Source organism: Catharus ustulatus, chromosome 8, assembly GCF_009819885.2.
Source record: "Catharus ustulatus isolate bCatUst1 chromosome 8, bCatUst1.pri.v2, whole genome shotgun sequence".
NCBI classification, from domain to species: Eukaryota; Metazoa; Chordata; class Aves; order Passeriformes; family Turdidae; genus Catharus; species Catharus ustulatus.
In genome coordinates, this window is record NC_046228.1 from 34,413,432 (window position 1) to 34,439,529 (window position 26,098).

The window sequence follows — 26,098 nt, forward strand, 5'->3', positions numbered from 1 at the left end:
GTTCAAGGTTCAGGACCATGTTCTGTCCTTTCTAGCAGATCTGCAAATGAGACTTAACTAATCCTGAGAGATTTAGAAACTGTTTTTTCCATAAAAAATGAGGATTATCAGGTTTGAGCTGCTCCTGTTTCACAGGGAGGCTTAGAAAGCAAACAGGTTTTGCTCTTATTTGGTCTCACTGTTGCTGCCTGGGGCAATCAGAAGATATGTGGAATGAAGATATGTGGAATTTGTAGTGATTTCTAGTAAAAGTTGGCTTCCCCGGCTTGCTCTGAACAGCTGTTGCAGTGACAGCCTCCCTGCTGGCAGCAGCGCTTCCTCCTCCAGGTGTGCACACAAAGCAGGTGATCTTGGTGGACCTCATCCTGCTCTTTTCCTGAGACCCACAGGTTCTGTCCCAGAAGGCTCCTCCCCTGTGCCACACACACCTCTCATTCCACACCTTTCAGATGAGACCCACTGCTAGAGCAGCCGAGGTGGAGAAGCAAGTTCCATCCTTCCAGGCTGCCAGGATACAGCAGTGCCATTTCCTAGAGGTGCCTCTTCCAGAGGTCCAGCTGCAGGGCTTGGCTGACCCTATGGACACCTCACTGAACTTCCCAGGCTTCTGGGCAGAGTCTGGTTCTCAGTCCTCTATCTGCTCAGGTGCTTTTGCTTCAGATTATTTTTTGGAAAGGCCCTTCTCTGTTACGAGCAAGGCTCCAAAGGTCCTGGTGTCCTCACTGTGTGTAAAGCAGTGAGGATTTGGTTATCACCAAGCCAGAAAGGTCTCCAGACAGAGATGTTATCATCCCTTGGTAAACAGACCCACAAGGCCACAGCGTGACTTTAGGGATTGTCAGAAGCCACCCGGGGATTGAGTGGTGTTCACAGTGGAACTGTTGCACGCCTGAGCTGGTGCTGGAAGGGGATTCCCTGCTCTACTGACCCTGAGTACTGATCAGAAATACTGATCATCTGATCCAGCGAGATCAGGAGGATCAGGGGGATCCAACTCTAGACTCCCCCTGCAAAGGAAAGGCAATAAAAGATAAGATTATAGGCTCACTTTACCCCAGGTCTCACAAAGGGAAGGAGAGGGAACACGTGCCAGGGACAGAAAGAGGGCACAGATGGTCCTTCCCCTGCATTAGGTGGATTTAAGCACCCCATGAAATGTCAGGGCAACAAAAAGATGAGATGCAAATAACACATTAGGGCAAGGAAAAAAGCTGCACCAATAAACCTCACTGGTGAACCTCTTCCAGCCTAGGGCTTCTTGAAGGTTTGGTCAACATTTGACAACACCTTGATAAAACCACATCATTTCATAATCATCTTGACACTAAGGGTTTGTCTTAGATATTAATAAGTCAGAATTTATTTCCATACTCCCAGGACTCGTGGTGTTCTGGGTGAGGAGCAGAAGAGGACAGCCTGCAGCAGAGACCACACTCTGGTCTGTGCCTGTGGCCCTGTGTGGTGCTTCCCAAGTAAAACCCAGTGGGCACCCCAGCTGAATAGCTCAGCACCCAAAAACCTGAGTCACTCCTCAGGTTTTCTGGGTGCTCAGAACTTTCCAGTACACAGTGGTTCTCACTTCCTTCTATTTGGAGGTGAGAGAATGAGACAAGTCACAATTTTGCAGACATTTCCTCTCCCACTGTGGCCCAGCGTGGGTAACTGCTGCCATTTAGCACAAGCAGCTCCTTTTTGCTGGGGTTTTCTCTCCACACACAGACTGGTCAGGAAGAAAAGGAGCTATCCTAAATAGAGTTCTCTTCCTTGAATGGTTTGTTGGGAAAGTGAGTTGGTCAGATGGGAAGTTTTCATGTCTGTAGAGAGCAGGGAGACACGGATTTTACCCAGCTGAGGATGCTGCTGACCTTGCTGAGATGCTGACAGGCACATGATGGCACTTTTTACACTGCAGGGCTGCTCCAGAGCCCACGATTGGTACAAATGCACTTGCAGCCTGCATGTGATCCCCCCTCTCTTCTCACTTGCCCTTTTTCCTCCATGACAGAAGCTTCAAAAGCCGAATCAGAAAGCAGAAGGCTTCCTGCTCACCTGGGAGAGCAGCAGACTGGCCTTGCTGGGATGGGGGACATCAGAAGCTTTTTCTACTGGTGTCACTACTTTAAGGTTTGCCAGCCTCTCTTCTCGACAGAAATCCCCCTGGCTCAACTGCTCTCATCATGTCAAGAGTGAATCTTTTGCATTGCAGGTTTGGATGATTAAAAATAAACCAACTTCTTTATTTCGCCCTCAGCAGTTTTAGAGAAGCGGAATTGAAAAAGGAACAGAAAATTAAGTGCAGGGTCATTTAAAGATTCTGCACATGTTTGTGGGGGGCTGAAGGAGGCAGTGAGGGAAGAGAGAGTGGAGCTCAGTCAAAAGCACATCAGCTGTAAGCACCTCGATTCCCACTGAGCTCCCACCCTCATTATGAAGGCTTGTTTTAATTTACACCTGCTGCCAAAGTAGGGGAAAGATCCACTGAAAGTCTCTCTGGAGAGCTCAAATAATGGGATGTGCTGGGGCTGCACAATCCAGACAGCCAGGAAAGCAAACATGAGAAATCAGCTGTGTCCACAGGTGCTGGATAAAAACTGGCCCAGTATCAGTTCTCCATGGAGAGCAGAACTCCTTCCTCGGCTGCTGAGCAGACAGCAAATCCTGCTGCCTTGAGGACAGCCCTTTTCACGATGTTTGCTGGCTGTCATCTCCCCCAGCCCCTGGGTCCTATCCCCAGGGTCACTCTTTGGGCTTGCTGCCCTCTTTGTGGGCAATTTGCTTTTTCTGATGGCAACACCCTCCCCTCCCCAGCCGATGCACCAGGGCTGTGCATCTGGCTGGGACAGCAGCAGGGTGGCTGAGACAGGAACAGACATGCCCGGGGAGACAGGGTTAGGCAGGGAGCAGACAGGAGCTTTTTTGGGGTTACTTCGTCGAAGGAGGAACAGAAAAAGCAGATGTGGAGTCTGGCAGCGCTCGGTTTTCCCCTCCAACCTGCAGGGCCAGGAAACACGGGGGGAGCTCGGCTCCCTGGGAGAGGAACCCCCCAAACCCAAGGCACAGGCGCTCCAGTAAGGGCTGCAGCTGCGAACTGGGACCAGGTCGCCAGGAGGCGAGGGGGCGGCGGGCGGTCGGCAGGTGGCAGCAGGAGAGCGCTGAGAGCAGCAGCTGCAACCCGGGGCTGGGAAAATGGGGTTAAAACACCGAGTGTCCAAGCTTGGCTCTTTTTTTACAGCTTTTTTTGACATAGGACCCATCAGCGGCAGAGAGGGTGGAACATCCCCCTGATGGTTGCAAGGAGAGAGGTTTCCCAGTAGGAGGGAATAGAAGTGTTTGATTATTCACAGGAACATGGAAAAAAAAGCAAAACAAACAAACAAACAAACCTAGAAAAGTTTCAATTCTTAGTTCTGCATACCACAGGAAAAGGAAAAAAGGAGGAATTGTAGTGTCTTCTGCCAATAAATTGGATCCTTTGGGGTTTTCTATTCTCACACTCGGCATCCACATGAGGCATTCTGTTTTAAACAAGCTTTGGAGACTCAAAAAGGTGCAGAAACAGCAATGCTTGATTATGTCAAAGGAAAGTGCAAGTTAATCTGTTCCCTGAGGATCGGGAGATTTGCTTTTAACTCTTACCAGCTCAAAGGGCTGTAGATAATATAGCGGGAAAAAGAGATTTCATGGTTGGAACTTGGTGATCTTTTAGGTTTTTCCAACCCAAACCAGTCTGCAGCTCCCTGATATCTCCCTACATTTATTTTGCATGGTTTCCCACTCTCTGTTCCCAGCAGATGAAGCCACTGGTGTTTAAAAAAGGTGGAAGGAGTCTGGGACATGGATCAGTCCTGCTGCTCATTGAGTTAGATGATTTTAAAACTGAAAAGACAATATTGTGCAATAATCTGTGATAAAGATTTAGTCCCCTAGAGATTACCTCACATTTAGTCCTCAAAAGCTCATTTTGTCCTTTACAGATCAACAGATTTTACTAAAGAACCCTCTGACAACCTCCATCTTATCCCCAAAATGTTCATTCTCTCCCTGATATATTACCAACATTTTACCACTTAAAAACCCCCCTGCTGATTACCTCTAGATTATTGTGAATATTGTCATTCTGTCCCCTACAGATCATCTCAGAGCTTACCCCCAAAATATTCACTGTGCATTACAGATTACCTAAAGTTTTCTAAACAAAATTTTTCCTACCTGTTGATTACCTCATTTTTACCTCGAATAAATCTGTTCCCTACAGACTAACTCAAATTTCCACCCCTCCTCCCATTTGTCTCCTGCAGTTTAAATATATTTTACTGCCAAAAAAACAACTGCCTACCTCTGTTTTATACCCAAATTGTTGAAGCGGATCCTGCGAGATGGGACAATGCTTTTTAACAAGGCAATGTCCTGGTAGATGCTGCTCTAGAGGAAAAGAAAGTGGAGGCTTTTTTTAAATTGAAGCCCAAACCCGGTCACTGCCACATCATCAACTTGAACCGAGGGCGTAAAAGCAGCAGCAGATGCCTTTATTCCCCGAAACCCCAGAGCATCCCGGTTGCTATAGAGACACGTCGCCCTTTCCTTGCTCCTGATGTCGTTCTCGGACTGCTCCTCCCGCAAAGGAGCTCCATGTGCAACACAGGGAGCGAGGTGCAGCCTCCCTGCTATCCCTGGGGAAGAGGAATGGGCGAGCGAGGGAATGTGATCCCGCAGGGCGGAGGAAACACAACTCCCTGCCTCTCCCGCCGCCTCTCCGGGCAGTGTGAGGGGTGGAGAACACACTTTGTTCCTCCCCGTGGCAGCTTTATTATTGATGAAGAGGGAAGGTGATCTCCGTCCCGAGCCCCACGGGAGCGTGCGGAGCAGGCAGGGAGCACGCACCGGGCTCCGGCTGTGCCGCACAGCGGGGGAAGGCTTCTCCTCTGCTCCTGCCAACCACCCCAAAGCATCCTACAGAGACAGTGACACCCCACCGGAATGGGTGTTCAACTGCCCGCCAGCCTCTCAAAATTATTTATGTAGCAGGGTTGTATTTTTGCCAAGATCTCTGCCCAAAATCCGAGACAGAATGCCCTGTTCCAGTTGAAATAACGAGCAAGGAGCTTTAAAACTGTTTTGCCACGTCTCAAAACCCCACAAAACTCCTGCAGCGTGCGGCCAGCCTGACTTATCTTTTATGACATGATCAGCCTGACAGCCTACACAGGCCTGATCCTGCCAGCCCTGGGTTTGCCTCACTTAGGTAGAGTTCCTGGGACACTGCATTTATCTCCTGGAGTTATCAGAGCTATCCTGCCTGTCTGCACAGCCACTGGCTGTGGGTGCCTGCTAAGAGCAGGGAAGGGGGGAAGGAAGGGGGGAAGGAAAGGAAGGAAAGGAAGGAAAGGAAGGAAAGGAAGGAAAGGAAGGAAAGGAAGGAAAGGAAGGAAAGGAAGGAAAGGAAGGAAAGGAAGGAAAGGAAGGAAAGGAAGGAAAGGAAGGAAAGGAAGGAAAGGAAGGAAAGGAAGGAAAGGAAGGAAAGGAAGGAAAGGAAGGAAAGGAAGGAAAGGAAGGAAAGGAAGGAAAGGAAGGAAGGAAGGAAGGAAGGAAGGAAGATCCCACCCAGGCTCTCTGCCTTGCTGTTTGCACTCTCCATGCAATCCCATCCCCATCACCTTGGCTCACAGGAAGCCACAGAGGAGCAGTGAACAATGTCAGTCATCACACTTAAATGCCAACAAAACTTGCATTTTGCTGTCTATGCCACATGCGTAGCAGAAAAACTATGCCAGGAATGTGAAAGAAGGCTGAAAGTTTTTATGGGGCCAGTTTTTTGGATGTCTCTCTGCTTGCAGAGCCAGATATCTTTCAGCTCCTTGGTGTCTAACATTACAGAGCTCTGAGGGAGCTGGGTGAATTTCTGCACTTCAGCCAAAATAGTCATTTCTGTAGGATTCAATGCTCCAGACCTAAAGCCTGCCCTGCAGGGACAGTGATAGCTGGTGTCCCCCAATGGTCCTGGGCTGCTCCACTAGGATGCTCTCACTCCCTGCCCTCTTGGAGCACACAGATGTGACTTCACCACAGTGGGACCAGCTGCCTACAGCTCCTGCGTGGGGACAAAGTGGAGTTTGGGGAGAAAGGTGCTGACCTTGAAGCCAGTTTTAGGTGAGAAGAACAAAGAGGAACCTTGCCACAAGGCGGTCACAGAGATGGAGCCAGGTTCCTCACATGGTGGCATGGTGAGAGCCGGGGCAGGAGAGGTTTGGAGTGGAAAGAAGAAGAAACAATTTCTCCAGTACTACAGTGAGCAAAGAGAGGTTGTACCTAGCTCCATCCTTGGAGGTTTGCAGGATAAAGCCCTGCCTGCCCCAGTGTGACCCTGCTTTGGGCAGGAAGCCTAGAGCCCAGATCACCCCGTGGTGCCCGGGAGGGGACCCCCTTTGGCCCAGATGGGACAATTTCGCGGAATGTCTGTGGGCTCCCAGGGCCCCACTTCCCCTCTTTCCCCACCCCAGCGGCTCCTTCCAGCGATCCCGAGGCTGGGGCCGGCAACTCCCGGTTTCCCGGCGTGGCGTGTCGGGGTGGGGGCAGCGGGGGCTGGCCCGGGGACCCTGCCCGGCCCCGCCCCGGGACCCGCGTCCAGGCGCCGGGACCGCTCCCGCCGCCACTGCCCCGGGAGGGAGGAAGGAAGGAAGGAAGGAGGGAGGGAGGGAAGAGGGGAGGGAGGGAATCAGGGAAGGAGGGAGGGAGGGAGGGAGGATGACAGCACCGTGAAGAAAAGCAGGGGACCCGCTGCTCTCTCTCCTCCCGCACGGCAGGACCGGGCGAGCTCGCCCCGCGGAGCGGCCGCCGCCGGGTAGGTGCAGCGGGGGTCGGGACCGACGGGGCCGGGGCCGGGGCGCAGCCGGGGGCCGGGAGCGGAGGGATGGGCAGCGGGAGCCCCGGGGCGAGGGGGAGGATGGCGGCGGGGATCGGCTCTTTCTTCGCCGGCGCGACAGGGAGTTGCGGGAAGTTGGGCGTGCGAGGAGGGGCCGCGGCCCCGAGCTCCCCCATCGCGGGCAGGGGGAGCGGGGCCGGCGGGGAGCCCGGGGCTCGGTGGCCGCATCCCCCCGCGGGGCGGCCCCGGGCTCCGCCGGCTCCTTTGTGCGCCCTCCGGCCTCGGCCGCTCCTTTGTCTCGGTGCGGGGCCCCCGCCGCCCGCTCCCGCAGCGGGGCAGCGCCGGCGGTGCCTCCCTCGCTCCCCTCGGCGGACAGCCGGATCCCAGCGCCCTGCCGCCGAAAGTCCTCCCAGCACATGATTGCTCAGCAGCTCTCCCCGTGCCTTTCTTTCGGGGAAAAAAAAAAAAAAAAAAAATCGATGGAATAGGATCGAGCTCTGCGGCGGCAGTGCCGAGCGGAGCGCGGCTGGGGCGACAGAAGGAGACTTTGGAAAAGGAGAGTTTCTCCCAACCATCCCGGAGTTGCATCATCCGTGCTGTCAGCCCCTACCAGGGAGCCCTGGAAAGTTGTTCGCACCCTTTCCCCTCGTGTCCCGGGGCCACCGGGGCACGCTGGCCCTCGGCCGGCTCCCGGCTGGCGACATTTCTGCCGGAGCTGGGACTGTGACACCCTCAGGGCCTCAGACGGGGCCCGGATGCCATGGGGGTGCCTAGGGAGGAAAAGGCCATCCCAGCAGCGTCCCCCCTCAGAGCCTGCCGGGATTTCAGCAGCTGCTCCCGGCCGCGCTGGGCAGAGCTGCCCACACCCCGCTGCCTCTGCACCGAGCTTGGTGTTGGTGCCTGGAGGAAAGCGTCTCCTTTTCCACAGCCAGCGATTCACAGCGCTACACAGGACAGGGATTTAACTCTGCATTTTCCCACATCTGCCATGTTGCTTCAGCGAACTGCTCGATTTCACACCCCCATCCTCCCGACTCGAGCACAGGTCACTGTCCCCAGGGCCAGCATCTCTTGCCACCAGTCCCTTCTGCATCCCTGGCTGCAAGGGGAGGAGAGGCGGGCACAGAGAGCGCCGTATCCCTGCTTTTGGGCTGGGTTTGGCGGAGGAGCTTCCAGGCGAGCGTGGAGCAGTGAGGAGAAGCAGTGTGGGGCGGTGGGAGGGACCGTGGGCTCCGAGCCCCAAAGAAAGGGCTCATTGAAGCAGGGACGGGCATTTGCGGTTCCCAGCGTGGCCGGGGGCCGGCACACGCACAGCAGCCGGCATTGTGCCACCGGCGCCGGGCGAACAGGGCCGGCCAGTGCTCTCACCCGTCTTGGTGGTCTGCTGTGTAGTCCCCCTCGCTGCCCAGCACTTCGGCGCGTTCAGTCGCTCACCTTTGCTGCAGGTGGTGCTGCAAACCCCACCCCAGCCGTGTCTGTGGTTTCCAGCGGGTTCTTTCATGGTTGAAGGTGTTTTAGCGGGATCCTAGTCCAGATTCAGCTCCAGATGATGGTCCCTGCCTGGCAGATGCTCGTGTTTTATCCCCACACCCAGCACTGATATGTCTGAATCCCATCAGGTTCACCAGGGGCAGGAGCAGCAGCTCTTCTCTCTGCTGGGTCAGGAGAAAACACCTCTCTTTGGACACCACCGAGGTGAGGGAGAGAAATTATCAGTCTGTGCCAGCCACAAAGCCTGTGCTGGTCCTGTCACATTACTGTGCCTTCACCAGCCTCTACACCCCTCCTGCACAGTGATTTTTGGGACATGAGGAATAAGGACAGCTCATCTGGGTCACCACAGAGAGTAGGTGGGACAGTAACGAGTGGACAGGAGACCACCTCGTGCACCTGGAGTCCGAGAGCTCCTGCAATGAAAACAAAGTCGTTTCAGTTCGTACAACACCCGCTCCTGCTCCTGAGTGTAACCTCTGAGTCAGAAGGACTTTCCATTCCCAACTTTCTCCTCCAATGGGTAGTTTCCAGGCTTCAATTTGATGAGGCTTGTGACTATTCTCAGCAACTTTATAAACATTGTAGGAGGTGACTTTTTTTCCCCCTCTTTTTTTTAGCTTGACTAGACATGTTTTTAACCAAAATATACCTGCCTGGACAGGCTCCTTAGCTGCGCTGCAGGGCAAACTAAAGCAGTGCTGTGCTTGTGCCATGCCTTGGAGGACAGCCAGGACCAGGATGAAAATTGCTGGGAGATGAAAGCAAAGTGGGAAGCTCTGGTGGCACATTTCCCAAGGCCAGCCTCGGGAGGAAGTTGGGAGCGGAAATAGTTGAAAGAGTAAATACAGAGGGATTTTTTTTTCCCAGGTTGCAGACAAAGAGCAGCACGGAGAGCAGATAAGCCCATGCTCCTTACCTCATTGTTGTTCCACTCCTGTGTTTTGCTGGTCCAAGGGTCTGCTGGAAGCAAAGGACCGTGGAGGGAATTATTCAGAGCAGCAGCAGCACCGGGGGCAGTGAGCTCATGGAGGGATGCATGGGAGTGGATGGGGGTGATAGACAGAAGGATCTCAGGCAGGGAGGGAACTCTTGCACCTGAGTGCTTTATTGCCTTTCTGTGTCCAGAGCTCAGCTGTTGCCTGTTGAGTCACCCGAGGAAAATGTGACTTCATCCAGTCTCACCTCCAGCTGGCTGTCTCTGGCAGCCATGGGCATCTTTCTTTCATGGATCTCACCTGGAGGGGGTTCAGGGCAGCCAGAGCTGGGGAATGAGAGCCCCAAGGCTTTGTGTAGAACCTTCCCTTTCCCAAAACCGAGCTGAAAACCCCTGCTCTGCTCTTCCAGTCAGGCAGTCCTGTGGAATGCCCTGCAGAAGGGTGACAGGAGCATCCATCCCTTCCCTCCTTCCTCTCACAGGGCCTTGCTCTCCTCACCCCACCTGCACCACCCGTGGGAACATCCATCCCGCAAACCAACTTGCTGCAGCAGACTGGAATGATTTGGTGTCTCCATTACTGTCCAAGTCCTTCCTTCTTGCTGTGGCAAGGTTAACTTGCTGGTAGTGGCAGATTCCACCTGAGCAGATTTGCATGGGAACAAAATCCCCAACACCACCCAATAAAAAGTTCATTTCTGGCTTCAACTCATCTGGGAAATCCATAAATCCTGTTGTCATCTCTGCAAGGAGAATTGCAGCCATCCCTGCTGAACTGAAAAGCACTTCCACCCTGAGGCATAGGAAAAGGCAGGAGCAGCATCTGAGCTGTGGGTGCTGCCATCTGGGGCATCTCAGTTTAGCATTCCTGGAAATTATTCCGCTTTGCTTTGGGATGTGGAGAGCAAGAGGACGCTGCCTGCGGTCTCCAGGGATGATGTCCATCCATCTGCCTGCTCTCACAGGTGCATTCCCCAGGAGTGTGCTGACAGGGGACTCTGGGGTGGCAGCAGCATCCCGATGGCTCTCCTCATCCATCCCATCCTCATCCAGCAGCGCCCTGCAGGGGAACGTGCGGGGGACACAGAGCCCCTCTGTTCCCACTCACAAAGGGGCGCTTGTGGCTTGAGCGGTGCCCCAGCCGGGCTGCTCCTCACGGGCCCCAGCTCGGAAGGGATTTAGGATGCCAAGTGGTCCCAAGCAGCCTCACCAGGTCACCCGCGTGTCCCCAGCCCTGCCGGGGCCCTCGCCCCTGTCGCTGCCGCCCCGCGGGTCCCAGGCAGGGCGCTTGCAGCCGGCTATTTGTTTAATGAATTATGTCTGCCCCGGGCCTGTGAGCGAGGGTTTTGCCAGCGCAGCCGGACATGGTTCTCTGTGTCATCCCTGTGAATAATTCCTGCTCTGTGGCTCATTTGTGGTCAGGCAGCTGGGGGCATTAGAGGGGGAAAACCGCGGGCTGGCTTTGCCCAGGAATTTGTCTGAGGAAGCCAGTGGATGGCATTCCCTGTGCGTGCGTGCTGTGGGCAGCAAGGGGATTGTCCCCAGCCCGGGACTGTCCCCAGCCCCAGGCGAGGGCCAGGATGCAAATCACCGCCCCTTGAGACGCCGAGAGACGCGGCCGCACACCGAGAACTTTGTGTATTTGATTTATTTTTTTTTTCCTCTCGGTTGCTCAAATACTCCGACAAGTCCTGTCATCGAGGGGGCACGACCGAGGAGGGGGGATATGGGGGGGTGGCTGGCCAAAGGCACCTGCCCCGGCTGCTGGCCTGTCCCCGAGGAGCGGCGTGATGACAAACTAAACTAACAGGGCTATTACACACACACGCACACGTGCGCCGGGCATCTTGAAAAGGGGGAGCTGGGGGACCACTGCGGGAGGGCTCTGGGGCTGCCAGAGTGCATCCCACTAAATCCTGAGTTTCCTGGGCGCGTGGGTGTGGATGTCTCTTTTTAGAAGGTTTTGCTGGAAAGGAGATGGCTGGAAGCCAAACCTCGGGAGCTGAGTGGTTTGCTCAAGCTGGGAAATTCCTGGTCCTCACACAGAGAGGATTGGGAAGCTGACAGGCTGGGGTGCTGCCCTGGCCAGGGGTACATCCCACCTCTCCTGCCCGTGCTCTCTCCTTCCCAGCCGGAGGGGCATTCAGTGAGCAGCACTAAAAAACTCACATTTTGGCTGAGCACGACGCGGAAGAGGTTGGGACGTGACGCAATGCCTGGCAGGGTTTCCCCACTCCACGCTCTGCAAATACCGAGGCTTTGCCAGAGCATCTCCCCTCCAGCAAACCCCGGGGGCCCCCCAAAGCATGGGGCTCTGCCTGGCTCCCCTCCTTCACCCCAAAAGCAGGGGTGGGACAGGCTGCCAGGATCGTGCTGGTGGAGCCAAGCCAAGGCTAAATAGGCTTTTCCTGAGTCACTGAAAGTCTGACCAAAAAAGCGGGAGGAGCGAGCGGCGTCACCCACATGAAGCAGTGGGCAGGTGACAGGTGCCAGCAAGGCCTAGGAGTATAAATCTGCACGCTGGGGACCTGCCAGTGAAACTGCAGCTGTGGCCCCCCAGAATCTCCATCTGGGCTGTGGGTTTGGTGCAACTCAGAGCGGTTTCCAGCAGCACCCTGATTCAGGAAAGACTGGGGGAGGGTATTTTCTGCTGGGTGGGGATGCCATGTCGCCTGGTTTTGCATCCCACACCAAGCAGCTGCACCATCATTTGGGATATTTTTCTCTTTTTTGGCTAAAACCTCCCCCAGAGCATTGTACTCCCCGAGGGGGACTGTCAGCAGCAGCGTTTTCCGGCCCGCCGTCGTTCATGGGAACTCTCTGAGTTTCATTTTCGAGGCTCAGCAGCTGCTGCTGCTGCCATGCCGGGGGAAGACAGAAACTGCTCAGCCCCACACCGGGGCCCTACAGCGGAGCCTCCAACCCTCCCCTTTCCAGAGGCTGGGAGCCACAATGCGCCAAAGATCTGGATGATCCAGGGGCTCCCTTGCTGGCAGCAACAGGTTTTTGCCAGGGGGAAGCAGGCAGCTGTTGGGTGGCTGGGATTGGGTTTTGCGGGGGGGCAGGGGCAGCTGGTGGAAGCGTGGGAAGGGGTCCTGTCAGGCAGATTTATTTTGAGAAGGAGGAGGAGCAGCCAGGGATGGGATGGAGCAGTAGGGAGGAGCTCCCCATTTTTTACTGCTCTTGTCAAGCCTTTGCCAGCCTCTGACCCTGCCTGCAGGGAGCCTTCGCCATGCTGAGCCTTCTTCTCCCCACAGCGGGGGCTGGCAAAGCCCTAGCCCAAGAGACCTTCCCAGCGTGCAGGAGGGATCTGGGTGTGTTCCCCATGGAGATCCGACGCGCTTTACCCCAGGATATCCGGGAGCTGCTGCACTGCTTGAAGATGAGGAGCAAGTACGCCGTCCTGCTGGTCTTTGTCATCAGCCTCGTCATCATCGAGAAGGAGAACAACTTCATCTCCAGGTAGGCAGTGGGTAACCCGAGCCACCCCGTGGTTTGCAGCCCCTCTCCCCCAGCCCCAAGCTCCCGGGCAGCAGGAGCCCCCCAGGTCCCCGCCGGGATGCAGGGTGGTCCCGCTGTCCTTCAGGCTGGGCTGGCTCTCCCCACAGGGTGTCGGACAAGCTGAAGCAGTCCCCGCAGGCACTGGCAGAGGCCAACAGCACGGAGGTCAGCCCAGCACCGGCCAAGAACGGCTCACTGGCCTCGCTGCAGGAGCTGGACGCTGCCTTCTCCCAGCTGAGGTCCCACCTGTACAACATCACCCTGCAGCTGTCGGGTGACGCCAACCCCGGCCCACGGCGGCACGTCCTGCTGATGGCCACCACCCGCACCGGCTCCTCCTTCGTTGGGGAATTCTTCAACCAGCAGGGCAGCATTTTCTACCTCTTTGAGCCCCTCTGGCACGTCGAGAAGACAGTGACCTTCCTGCCGGGGGGAGCCAGCGCGGTGGGCTCAGCCTTGGTTTACCGAGACGTCCTCAAGCAGCTCCTCCTCTGCGACCTCTACATCTTGGAGAACTTCATCTCGCCGGTGCCCGAGGGCCACCTGACGCCCTTCTTATTTCGGCGGGGCTCCAGCCACTCGCTGTGCGAGGAGCCCGTCTGCACACCCAGCACCAAGAAGGTCTTCGAGAAGTACTACTGCAAGAACCGCCGCTGCGGGCCCCTCAACATCACGCTGGCGGCCGAGGCGTGCCGGCGCAAGCAGCACGTGGCCCTGAAGACCGTGCGCATCCGGCAGCTGGAGTTCCTGCAGCCGCTGGTGGAGGACCCTCGGCTGGACCTGCGCATCATCCAGCTGGTGCGGGACCCCCGCGCCGTGCTGGCCTCGCGCATGGTGGCCTTCTCCGGCAAGTACGAGACCTGGAAGAAGTGGGCATCCGAAGGGGAGGCCCCTCTGCGCGAGGAGGAGGTGCAGAGGCTGCGGGGCAACTGCGAGAGCATCCGACTGTCGGCGGAGCTGGGGCTGCGGCGGCCGGGCTGGCTGCGGGGCCGCTACATGCTGGTGCGCTACGAGGACGTGGCGCAGGCGCCGCTGCTCAAGGCGCGGGAGATGTTCCGCTTCGCCGGGCTGCCCCTCACCCCGCAGGTGGAGGAGTGGATCGGTAAAAACACGCAGGCTCCCCACGACGGCAACGGCGTCTACTCCACGTGCAAGAACTCCTCGGAGCAGTTCGACAAGTGGCGGTTCAGCATGCCCTTCAAGCTGGCGCAGGTGGTGCAGGATGCCTGCGCCCCCGCCATGCAGCTCTTTGGCTACAAGCTGGCCAGCAGCCCCGCGGCGCTGGCCAACCGCTCCTTCAGCCTGCTGGAGGAGGCACAGCCCGCCTGGGTCACGTAAATGTGCGGGGCCACGGCGGCGGGGCGGAACGAGGGGCTGCGGCCGCGCTCCCGGCCGGTCCGGAGACGACCTGGGGGTCCCTGCTCCCAAAAATGCTCCTCGCTGCTGCCAGATGGCAGCCCCGGGAGCCAGAGCATCCTGGCAGAGCTGGTCCCAGGGTCCTGCAGAGCCTGAATTGCACAGTTTCTCCGGGAATGGGGAAATGGTAAGGGTGAGGGGCGGTGGGGTTGGCAACAGGGCCACCTCCCCAGCTCGAGAGCTGCACTGAGGAAGAGGAGGATGACAGCAAGGCAGAGAGGGACAGGACCAAGCACCTCTGCCTTGCCACCCCCATGCCAGCTGGGACAGGGCAAGGACAAAATCCCTGTGGTGCCAGCAAGCACCCAGACCCCACAGACCTTCTTGGTTTAGTGCCTTCTTCATACACCAGCACAGACTGGAAACTGCCCACAGAGCCCTGGATGGCACTTGGGCTGCAACAAAATGAGGTGACTATGGTTTGATATTCTTCAAACTTGGTTTTGGAGGTTTGGGTTTTATTTCCTTTTTTTTTTTTTCCCCTGTGTATTTGCATACCAGGTGGATTTATTTATTTATTATGTGCAAAGGAGGGGGATGCTGATCAAGGAGCGAAGCCCAAAAATCAGAGCAGCACGAAGGGAGACACTCAGAAAAGAGGTTTTAGCTGGAGACCACCATGTGTCCTCCTGTGTGATCCTGGGAGAGTCCCCAGGGACTGACTGGCTGTAACCCCCCACAGCCCCCACGGGGCAGCGACCGTGAAATTCAAAATTCGGCGGTGCTGAAAAACTGTCAGACTTATCTGATTAAAAACAAAACACCAGCGCAGAATCCAAAGCATATCTTGTCTCCTTAGTATTGGTGGGTGTCCCCTGCCTGGGGGGAGCCCCACAAATCCAAGCTAACATCACTGGTGGGTAGCCAAACCTGGTAGAGGCCCAGGGAGTTTGAGGGTGTTTGCCACGTGCAGATGTTGATCCAGTGCCGAGCTGCCCCCTCCAATTCACATTTCATTAATTAAAATGCCTATTTTTAGTCACCCCCACCCTCCCCCCTGCCCTCTTTGTAGCTCATTTTTTTTCTCCCCCAGGTATTTTGGGTTATGGCAGCCACCTGAGAGAGAAGTCAAGCATTTTACGGAGAGTGGCTGTCTCCACTGAGGCGTCCCAACAGCCGCATGTCCCCTTCTCCCCAACTAGAGCTGCTGGCCAAAAGCAAAAATAAATAAACGAGCCCAGACGGCAGCCGGCCACAGCTGGGCTGCGCTTTGCCGGCCGTGGAACGCGCTGGGGCTCCGGCGAAGGGCTGCGGCTGGGCTGAGCTCACAAAAGCCGCGTTTTGGACCCGAGCGGGAGAACAGAGGCGGCATTGAGGAGCGCGGGGCCGGCCGGCGGGGAGCAGCCACGGCGGAGCCCCGGCAGCCATCCGCGGAGCTTTTCCGATCAGGGCCGGGCTGCATCTGCCTTCAAGGTGTGATTTCGGGGTGCTGGCTGCCAGCTGGGCGGGGAAAGGGCGCAAAAGTGGGGTTTTTTGGCACAGCCTCATCGCTTGCAGGCCATGGAGAGAGTCAGCCTCCTCCCCGCTTCACACGCAGCCGTCGGCATCACAAGCAGCGCTGGGGCTGCTGAGTGAATGGGGTTTTGTTTGGAGGCTTCCTGCTGGGAAAGCAGCGGGGTCACTGAGGTCAGATGGATATTCCGCAGCTGCGCGCTGGGAAAAGCCCACAGAGCTCGGCCAGCATGAGGGGGAACGCAGTGGGACGCAGGTAAATGCCCTGGAAAAGCACCATTAGGTTGGCTTTTACAGAGAAAAAAAAAAGCAGCATGAGGGGTGAGTAGCTTACTAAGCTGCCACAGCCGAGGAGGGGACATTGGAGAGCGCCCAGGATCCCCCTGCCATCCCAGCCTGGGTGGCGGAAATCCGGGTTCAGGGGGCAGGGACAGGCAAATCCAAGGTGGGCAAGCGGTTTCGAGGTGGAAGACAAGCGGCGAGGGCAGCGGGAGCTGCGCTGAGCCGAGCGGGAGGCAGAGGCTGAGTGACGGCCACGCGTTGTCACCTGCGCTGCCTCCGGCCCGGCTGGCTCCAGCCCGCACTGCCAGCCAAGCATGAGCAATTGTTCCTGGACACCCTCCAGCTTCCCGTCAGAAACGTCACAGGACAGAGAGAAAACATGCTCCCGACCCATGCCCATTTCCGCGGGGCTAATTGCTCCCATTAAACCTACGGAGCCCAGGCGCATCGGGAAGCCACAGGGGACGCGGCTCCTTTCAGCTGGAGCAGCTGAATTCCCCCTGAGCTGGCTGCAGGGAGGTTTGTCCCCCCAAAAGAGGGGCCTCCTGCTCACCTTGCTCTGGCTGCTGCCAGGCCTTGGCTGAATTTGGGACGAAAAGTATGGATTAGGAAAGTCACAGCAAGAGGCAGTGCCTTAGAGCAAGGACATGCCTGTATCCAGATGGACCACGCGGGATGTGGAGCTGCCACAGGAGCTGCCATGGATGCAGCCTCGCCCTTTCTCATAGACACCAATGCCAAAAAAAAAAGAAAAAAACCCCTAAAATTCAATCCTCTTTTCAAAAGATCGAAGCTTTCCGAAATAAAGCACTTCCAAAGCTTGGTTTAAAATAAAGAAATACAAGAACCCCAGCCTGCAGCTGTACTGCTTTCCAGGCTCCCCTCCCAGCCTGCTGCAGCTGTGCTCTGGGGGGAATTTGGGAACATTGTGGTGATGCCAGTTGTCACCAGAGAGACCTTTTCCACAAGCAGCCCAGAGCAGTGCAGGGACATGCCCTGTGGGTTAGGGCCACCAACCAAACCTGCTTCTCCTTGGGGTCACTGCAGGTAACACAAGATGATGTAGCACCAGTGAGCTTTCACAAATGATGGATGTGCTGTTCCCCTCTAAATGGGATCTTTCTGGGAAATTATTCCCTCTCGCTGGTCTAATCCAGGGTTGACTTTGGACAGCAGGTACATCCTGCTGTTTCTCTACTTCCTTCTCAGAGCACTCAGGGCTGCCTGGGGCCATGCTGGCATGGCTGAGCTTGCTGTGGAGAGACAGTTCTTGCTTCAGGCAGAAGCTGCTGGTGCCAAGGAAGACAGCTGTCCAGGTGGGCAAGTCTCTGAAATGCCACCTTAGATGCCCTGCAGTTTAACACCCAGGTGGCCCTGCTGGGCCATGGAGCCAGGTTGGTCCATAGAAATCCACAAAAAGGCCTTTTTCCAGCCTGGCATGGGGTTTCTCCCAAACAGCAGAAGTGGTAGCTGCTCTGCTGGCTGTCCTGACCCCCCATACCCTTCTCCTCCCTTGTGCCAGCTCTTTTTAATGGGATTGGGTGAGCTAATCCCTCATGTCCCCTCGCAGCCCTATCAGAGGGGATTTCTGCACAGGGGCTGGAGGGAAGGAAATCCATCATGCCAGCAATTGCCTGCCCTCACCCAGCCCCACTGGCTTCTGCTGGAGGCTGGATCAACCCTTTCCTTCTCTCCATCATGGGGTTTGGTGTGGTTCTTGCAGGGAGCTGGTCCATGGCTACAGCTGCACCATCCAAATATCCAAATATCGGGTCAGTGGGGAGACCCATGGGCCAGCGAGGGACCCACAAGGGCTGCAGCACATGTGGGCATTTCAGCATTAAATGACAACCTTGTTTTTTGTTGTGTTTTTCTAAGAGACTGCATGCCTGACCAGACTGCATTTCTTGGTCTGCATCCCATATTTATCCTGTAATTACACCTTTGGACAAAGGCTGCCTGTCTGTGAGGCCCATTTTTTTCAGGACACAGTTTTATTCTATGCTCTGCTTTCACTGTAATGAAATCTGGGGGGCAAGAGGAAGAAAACTCCCCACATCAGGAGTGAAAGCTGTTCTTTCTCAAAAGCTGCCCCAAGAGCAAAGGAGCTTGCTCAAGCCCTTTCCCTTTTCCCAGCGAAACCCCAGCATCTGACATCCTTTAGGCTTCTCTACCACCCCACAAGGATTAATGCCACAAACCATGTCATCCTATAAAAGAATGGAGTGGAGTGGAAGGAGATCCCAGCTCCCCATGGATACAAAGATCACCTTAACTGCAGAGACCATTGCATTTCACCCTTGGGGTTTTCCCACCCTTTTCTGGGTGGGATCTGTGACCGATTTATGGGTTGGCATGGACAGAGATGCTGTCTATAAATAAACATGAATGGTCCAGCCTGACCAAAATAGGGTGATTTTGGTACTGTCATCCATGGGAAGCAGCTTGTCTTCTCAAGCCACTGAAAAACTGGAAATGAAAAATGAGGTTTGTTGGGGAGAAAATAAATACAAGTGGGACCTTGTTGATTTCTGCTAGAAGTAGATTTTTATGTGTAAGGTATAAAATAGCCAGTGTTGATGTTTAAAAGGAGCCAGGAACTGTCTGAATTGGTTTTTCTGGGTGATTCTTTGCCCTGAACTCACACAATTCCACCTTGGCTGAAGCAGAGCTCCCTGAGGCATGTGGGGGCAACCAGCTCACCCAGGCAAAATGGGGAGCCAGGACATTTGTCTAGAGCAATTCCTCACCCCTGGGAGACTCAAAATCCTCTTTTCCCTGAAGCAAAGCTTCCAGGGGCACAGCCAGAGAGCTGCAGCCGCACTGGTGCCACTGGGGCTGTCACAGGACGATGTGCAGGACATGTCTGTGGGCAGAGGGAATGTGGTGTGTGAGGCTGCTGATACAGGAGAGGATTTCAGGTTTTGCAGAGATGGCTGTGAGCCAGAAACAAAGTCTCCAGCAGCTCAGGCTTGGCAGGGAAAGATGGGGCCTTCAGCCTAGCCCAGGTGGGAGGAACTGCTCTCTAGAGGAGGGTGAAGGGAGGAATGTTATTCCTCTTCCAGCCTATCTGGGCTGTTGCAAAGTTGAGGAGGCCAAACTGATGATCAGGGAGGGCAGGACAAAGATGCAGGGGCTTACAGGGATTTGGGCCAGTGCAGAGCAGGGGCATTTGTGGCATCCTAGAGTCTCCTCGTGCAGCGCTGCTGTACCCATCCATGGATTGATCATGCTCAGGGGGATGTCTCTTAGCTCTGGATGATGTTGGATTATACCTGATGAGGAGAGGACTCACAGACAGGACATATACCCATGCTGCCTGTCTCAGAGTGGCAAACTGGGGCAAGACCATCTCACAGAGCCCCTTCCCTACACTTCTTCCTTCCCACTGGACCTCTGCCATCCCACAGGGAACATTTGGTCCATGGGGCAGCTGTGAGGAAAAGTGCAGGGAGCCTGGAACAGGGCAGGGCAGACCAATCACCTACCTCTGCCCCACTGACTACCAGCAGGAGACAAAACCCCTCTCTGAGGCTGATGAACTTTCACCACCTGCCTGCAGCCAGCTGGAGAAATACCGTCAAACACCCCATCTGCCAAACCTGAGCCCTCACTTGCACATGGAATGCTCCCACTGACCACAGCTTTGGGCATTCCGAGTTTCTTCCTGTTTGCCTGGAGTTGGATGTGACATTTTCACAAAGGCTCCTTTTAACCCTTCCCGTTTGTTCTGGACACTCTTTTTGTCAGTGACCTTTTCTTGTTTGTTGGTGCATCTCCAGCTCATTGTCCCAGAAGATTCTTTCCCCCTTTTTTTGAAAGGTTGTCTTGATCTTCTGTTGTCCAACTGGGTTCACATGATTACCTCATATTTACCTGGAGGGGGAGAACACTAGGGATGGCGTCACACACAACAGGTGACAAGCAAGCCTGTCCATCTAATTTGAGGGAAGAGCTTAAACCAGATTTAAATTGCAGAGTTCATCCCTTTAGAAATGGAGGAGGGTTTGGTTTTTCACAATTTTTGCACCGAATTGTGCTTTCCCAAAGCCAGCCATTGCCAGGCTCTTCCAGCCTCCTCACAGAGGTACCGTGCCATTACCAGGAGAAAAGACAGGGAGCAGATCTGGAGCACTGTTACCCTGGGGATATTTCCCAGCCTCTGGACATTCATAGCTCCTGGATCTCTGTGCCTCTCTGTTTAGCATCTCTGAAGGTTTATATTGCACAGGTTAATCAAAATTTGGTCCTATTGAAAACTTTAGCATTTCCAAACATAACAAACAGCACCAACCTGCCCTGGGTGCATTTCAGTGGAACCATGGCCTTTCCCATCAAGAGCCTTCTCTATTCCAGTTTTATTGTTGGCTCTTCCATCCCTCCCCTCCCAGTTCTTTTCCAGGCTGAAGAGCAATGGGGTGCAGGAATATCCCGCACTCCTTTCGACCCCTTTGTCACGCTCCTTCCCCAGTCCCTGAGCCCCTCCAGGATGCGCTGGACTTTGCCATCGTGTCCCATGTCCCTTGTCCCCACGGCCGAGCTGGCTGCACCCTCTGGTGGCAATCCTGAGCCCAGGCCCTGCTTTTCCTGGAAAATTGCTTGGTCGTCTCCCACCCACAAGGCTGGAGGGCGTTTTTCTGGGAGGGGGTTTTGGCTGAGGGAGGGCTGAGGAGCAGGGGAAGCGTGGGGGCAGTTCTGCCAGCTCACAGCACCCGCAGTGTGTGCAGCAGCTATTTTTATCCACAGGGCCAGCAGCTATATTTATCCAGAATGCCACAGGAGCCGAAAACCTTCGGGGCAACTTCCGTGCTGCAGAAAACCACGATCTGGATGTCCTTTATACTGCCAGCCTCCTCCAGGGCCCTGTGCTACCTCCACAGCTCTTCCTTCTTTATGTCCCACTTATCTCCACCCTGGTGATGCCTGAGTGATGAGCCCATGGTGCTCATCCTACACAAAGCATTCCGAGGTTTTGTGACCTTCCCTCTTGCACAGCCATCTCTGGGCTCCCTTTCCTGCTCCACTCAGAGCCAACACATGTTTTCTGTGTTTAAGCTGAACAGAAAGGGTGATTATGCATTGGAACGGACTGCTCAGAGAGGCGGTGGATTCACCATTCCTGGAAGCTTTTACGGAAAGACTGAGTGCCATGGTCTGGTTAACGTGGTGCTGGATGGGTCATAGGTCTTTTCCGAATTGATTCTGTAATTTCCCTCTCCAAGGAGTTGTTTGTTCGGGTGGAGCGGGCCATCCCCCGCTGCGTTGTTCACCCAGCCTGCAGATTTGTCTGTGAAACCCGCGGGGCGCGGGATGTAGGCGGGGTGGGGGCTCAGGGCAGGTGAAGCGCTCGGGCTGCACCTATCCATCCCCGGCCCTCCAGCTCCGGGAGCCCGGCTCAGTGCCCAAGGAGCCCGGCTCAGCGCCCAGGAGCCCGCAGCTCCGCCCGCAGCCCCGCCCCGGGCCGGCCCCCGCAGCCGCCCCGCTCGCCATGGGCTCCCGCTTGTCTCTGGACGACTCCGTGCGGGTCGTGGTGGTCGGGGGTGGCTTCGGAGGGACGGCGGCCGCCAGCCTGCTCAAGTCCTGGGCCGTCCCCTTCGTGCTGGTGGACGTGAAAGATGCTTTCCATCACAACGTGGCCGCCCTGCGGGCCGCCGTGGAGAGCGGTAAGAGCTGGGGCAGCTCCCCCCTGTCCCGTCCCTGTCCCGTTCCTTTCCCACCGGGAACGCGGTGCTCGCACCGTCTCCTCCGCCCCGCGGTGGTGAAAGACTTGATGTTTTCCATCTGGAGAACAAATACTTGGCAGCGGGAGGATCCACGGCCCGTCTGTGGTTCAGCTAATTGGACATCCGCTGAGAAAACGGAGCAAAAACTGCTCATACCATCCCTCCTTACTCCCCCGCTCCCCTTTTAATTTTTTTTTTTATTTCAAGATTTAAGAAGGTGACTAAGCTAAAAGCAAAAGCAGCTGGGAGGGGTGAGTCAATCACTTTCTGTACCTGGCGCTTGAAAGATGGAGCAGCTGAGCATTGAGGCCCTGGATGATAAAACCCTGTCAGAGAGCTGCTCAAACTTGCCTGGGCCAACCCCATTAATCTAGTGGGAATTTAGGGGTAAAATATCACATTTGAGGCTGGGAACAAGCATCATAAGGATAGCAAAAGTTTGGTCTGAGAGGCACATACATTTAAAAAGCTTCTGACACTCAGCCTCAAATTGCCAGGACCACAGAAAAAGTTATTGATAAACAACAGGAGATATGAGGAGCACAGGCAAAGCCATCTAGACAAGGGTGTAGCCTGATCTGAGGCAAAGATCCTGTAGCAGCTTGTTGCTGGGCATAGATAGATAACACCCAGCAAAAGCCCAGCCCACACATGCCATGCTTTTGTCTGAGCAAGGACAGCACGAGGGGAGAAGACAGAAGGGGTTTTGGCCTCCAGAGAAGGAGAGCTCTCCCATTGTCACCTCTTCCCACAGGATTTGCCAAGAAGACTTTCATCTCCTACTCGGTCACCTTTGGGGACAGCTTCCGACAAGGCAAGGTTGTGGGCATCGACCCTGGGAGGCAAAAAGTTCTGCTCAGTGATGGTGAGGTGGGTGTTGCAATGACCTGGCTACCTCATGGGATCACCTGCTAGTGCTTCAGCAGGGTGTGTTCCATCCTCCTGAAGAACCTGGCATCCTTCCCTGCATGGCTCCATCCCTTCCGAGCTTCAGCTGTGCTGGGATGTGGGTGTGCAGTAAATACCCAACCCCATCTCCTGCTCAGCTGAGCTTTTATTCTTAGAGCTGGATTTAGAGCTCAACAATTAAACCTGGGGCTCAGTTCCTTATTTAACTGCAAGAAGAGCCAAGAGCAGCAGCATCAATCACTCTTTTCAGCCAGAGCATCTCGCCTCTGTTCATGAGAGAAGTTAGTCTCTGGAACCAGCTGGGAGTGTTCAGCATAAATATTAAGTTATTCCCTGTAAATTTAGGGTAATTTCTTTGCCCTAAGCTGTCAATTCATCTGAATGGTGCTTAGCTCAGGCCTTGAAGAACAGTTACTTGGTGTGACCTGGACCAGGTCTCTTCCTAAAGTCACTTCCTGACAGTGATAAGGATTTATTTTTCTGGTTACCAGCAAGAGATGGAGATGAGGGAATGAGTGACCTTGAAGGCAACCACTGTGTTCTAGGCTCTGTTTTTAAGAGGTCTAATATCTCATTCTACCTTCTGCCCTTCCAGGAGCTTCACTACTCCCATCTCATTATTGCAACAGGCAGTGATGGGCCATTCCCTGGGAAGTTCAACCAAGTGATTGACATGGAAAGTGCCATCCAGACCTATGAAGACATGGTTAAAGAGGTGAGGAATCAAGCCTTAGGAAGGGCTGCCTGCCTTTGGTCACCCTCCCTTCCCCAGATACCACTGTGGCTATTTGGAGCCAGCTTTGCCTAAGGGACACAGGGAGCAGCCAGGACAAGGAGCTCATTGTGGCTTCTCTAGCACAAGGGGAAACTTGAAATGCTCAACAGTGTTACGGGGTAGGCAGGAAGAGTGAATTCTGTGAAGAGTGCACAGGGCACTCCTTTCTTGTTGCCTCTTCATGAGCAAAGAGGTTTATTGCTGTTGTGCCTGTGCTGCTGCTATGTACTGCTACTGAAGGTATCTGGCTTTCTGCCCTTTGCAGTTCTCTCATAACACAAATTTTCTGTCCAAGATTGAGAAATCCCAGCGCATCCTGGTGGTGGGAGGTGGTGCTGCTGGAGTGGAGATGGCTGCCGAGATCAAAACGGACTACCCAGACAAGGAGGTAGGAGCATCTTCATCACAATTAACTTCATCCTGGTTTCTGAGACTGTTCCCTGATGGTGCTGCTGGAGGTGCCTGAGATGACTGCACTGAGCCTGTAGCCAGCCACCAGCAAGCATTGTGGCACTAGGTGCCCCTTCCTGGCTTGTTCTTGCAGGCATCAATTAGCTATGGCTGCTCCCACCTTGCACACAGCGAGTCCTGTTCTATTCCTGTGGCCCCATTTGCTGTTTTGTCCCCACCAGGTCATCCTCATTCACTCCAGACCTGCACTGGCTGACGTGGAGCTGCTACCCAGCGTCCGTCAGGAGGTGAAAGAGATTCTCCTCAGGAAAGGAGTCCGGCTTCTGTTAGGTATGTCCTTCACCATGCCTCTGAATGCCTACAAAGCATCTCCTGCTGTCCTCTTTCTGACTTTTTTTGATTACACATGGCTCCCTTGAATTCCTGTTTCTCTGGGTTAGCTGCAAACTACAGCCTAGCAAAAGTTTGTGACCCAGGGCTCTCTGTTGCAACAGGTGAAAAGGTCAGAGACGTGGAAAACCTCAGGCCAAACCAGTTCCAGAAAGACACCGTAGTAAGGACAGAGAGGGGCACCGAGGTGGTTGCTGACATGGTGGTGCTGTGCACAGGGATAAAGATTAACTCTTCTGCATATGCTGCTGCATTTGGTGAGTGACAAAACCCCAAACTACAGGGTGGTGGGGAGGAGCAACACAGTTCTTTAGTGTCTGGTGCCCAAGGGGTGTGAGGTGGGGAATGGTGTACAACCTGTAGGGGTGATTCTACTGAAATATCAAAGGGTGATGCATTGCACAAAGACTGCAGTTATTAACTACAGCATCTCCTCCCTGACACATAGAAAAGGAGGTGAAAAACAACCCCTCACTTTGTGTCCATTACATCAGCAGCATTTTGGGGTCTCAGGCTATAAGAAACCACACTAAGCTGCTTCTAAAATCCTGCTGTTTGGCAAAACAGGTGACAAAATGGCAAGTAATGGTGCTTTGAAAGTTAACCAGTACCTCCAGCTGGAAGGCTATGAGAACATCTATGTCATTGGGGACTGTGCAGACCTTGAAGAGCCCAAGATGGCCTACCACGCTGGGCTCCATGCCGACGTTGTGGTGACAAATATCATCAACAGCCTCACACAGAAGCCTCTCAAAACCTACAAGCCAGGTAAGGTCAGCTCCCAGCACCTGGCCTTAGGTGCTGGGCTGCTTTTCTGCAAGGAACAGCTGTCTAACTCTCTGAACTCACTGTGAAAGAACTCACAATTGGGTTATGTCAGCTTATAGCTCAGGCCTTTTATTAGTCCTTGCCAAAGACAGTGTAGATCTTAATTACCCGTGTCAGTCTACCACACAATGTGTCCTTTATTCACTACTGTCTTGATAGATCTATTGGTGGGAATCTGCTATTCATTAAACTTATTTTCTTTTCTTAAAATTGCTCACTGTCCAATTAAATCTCAGGAGAAAGATGACTTCTCTTGTCCTTCTTTCTCCCCCTAAACTAAAACAAACACAAACTGGACAATCTGGTCTCAAAAATCTAGCTGGTTAATGGGTCTTCTTCATGAGCACTGATGTAAACTCTTACCAGAACTATGCTGAAAGCTGTAACACATGGATGCAGGGGAACTGGACAACAGTTGCTCCACTTACACCTGTACATTTTCTTTGCAGGGTCACTAACATTCCTGCTTTCCATGGGCAGGAATGATGGTGTAGGCCAGGTGAATGGTTACTATGTGGGACGTCTCCTGGTGACCATGGCCAAGAGCCGGGATCTGTTCGTCTCCAAGAGCTGGAAGACCATGGGACAGACAATGCCCTCTTAGAGGGCACCAGGGACAATCCAGTGAGGAGGACAGCCACTGGAAGAGGGTGAGGGTGCACTGCTGTTGCTTGGACTGACTGCTGCTATCCTCTGCAGCACCTCCTCAAGCCATCTGTCACCCTGACACATAAAAGGGGTGCCTGCCTTGCTGGGAAGGGGAAGGAGGCACTTCCCAAATGATAAAAACCAGGGCAGAAATGTTTCTTTTACTCCCCCTGCTGAGAGAGCTCTGAGCAACAAGCTTGGCTTACCTTGATTTGTAACAATAAACACTGTGGTTTTCAGAATCTCTGTGGTTTGTTTGTTATGTGTTGTTTTTTAGGTTTTTTTCCCCCTGGCTTTCTTTACTCTTGCTCTTCTAAGGAGGAATTCCTTCTTACATATCTTGCATCTGCTCTGCAGGGAGAATGGTGCACAGTGCCTGTCTAAAACCTGGAAAGGGATATGGTAAGCCTGGAATTCAAGAGAATATAATGCAGCTTTGTGTCAAAATCTCCTCAGCAGCTTTAATTACTTCACTT

General features: G+C 54.4%; 2 protein-coding genes across 3 annotated transcripts; both read left to right on the forward strand.

Moving 5' to 3' along the window:
• Positions 1–6,748: 6,748 nt before the first annotated feature.
• On the forward strand, positions 6,749–14,978 carry CHST3 (carbohydrate sulfotransferase 3). 2 transcript variants are annotated; one of them, XM_033066761.1, is made up of 3 exons: positions 6,749–6,838; positions 12,545–12,749; positions 12,896–14,978. In XM_033066761.1, the coding sequence occupies exons 2-3, from the start codon at positions 12,613–12,615 to the stop codon at positions 14,124–14,126; spliced, it is 1,368 nt and encodes a 455-aa protein (XP_032922652.1). In that variant the 5' UTR covers positions 6,749–6,838; positions 12,545–12,612; the 3' UTR covers positions 14,127–14,978. The 2 variants fall into 2 exon arrangements, with proteins under 2 accessions (XP_032922652.1, XP_042635480.1); XM_042779546.1 differs by lacking the exon at positions 6,749–6,838 and having other exon boundaries at positions 12,505–12,749.
• A 6,429-nt stretch (positions 14,979–21,407) lies between these two features.
• On the forward strand, positions 21,408–25,864 carry AIFM2 (apoptosis inducing factor mitochondria associated 2). The gene is made up of 8 exons (XM_033066104.1): positions 21,408–21,601; positions 22,416–22,531; positions 23,166–23,285; positions 23,641–23,733; positions 23,978–24,086; positions 24,251–24,403; positions 24,714–24,914; positions 25,424–25,864. The coding sequence occupies exons 1-8, from the start codon at positions 21,427–21,429 to the stop codon at positions 25,576–25,578; spliced, it is 1,122 nt and encodes a 373-aa protein (XP_032921995.1). The 5' UTR covers positions 21,408–21,426; the 3' UTR covers positions 25,579–25,864.
• Positions 25,865–26,098: the final 234 nt, after the last annotated feature.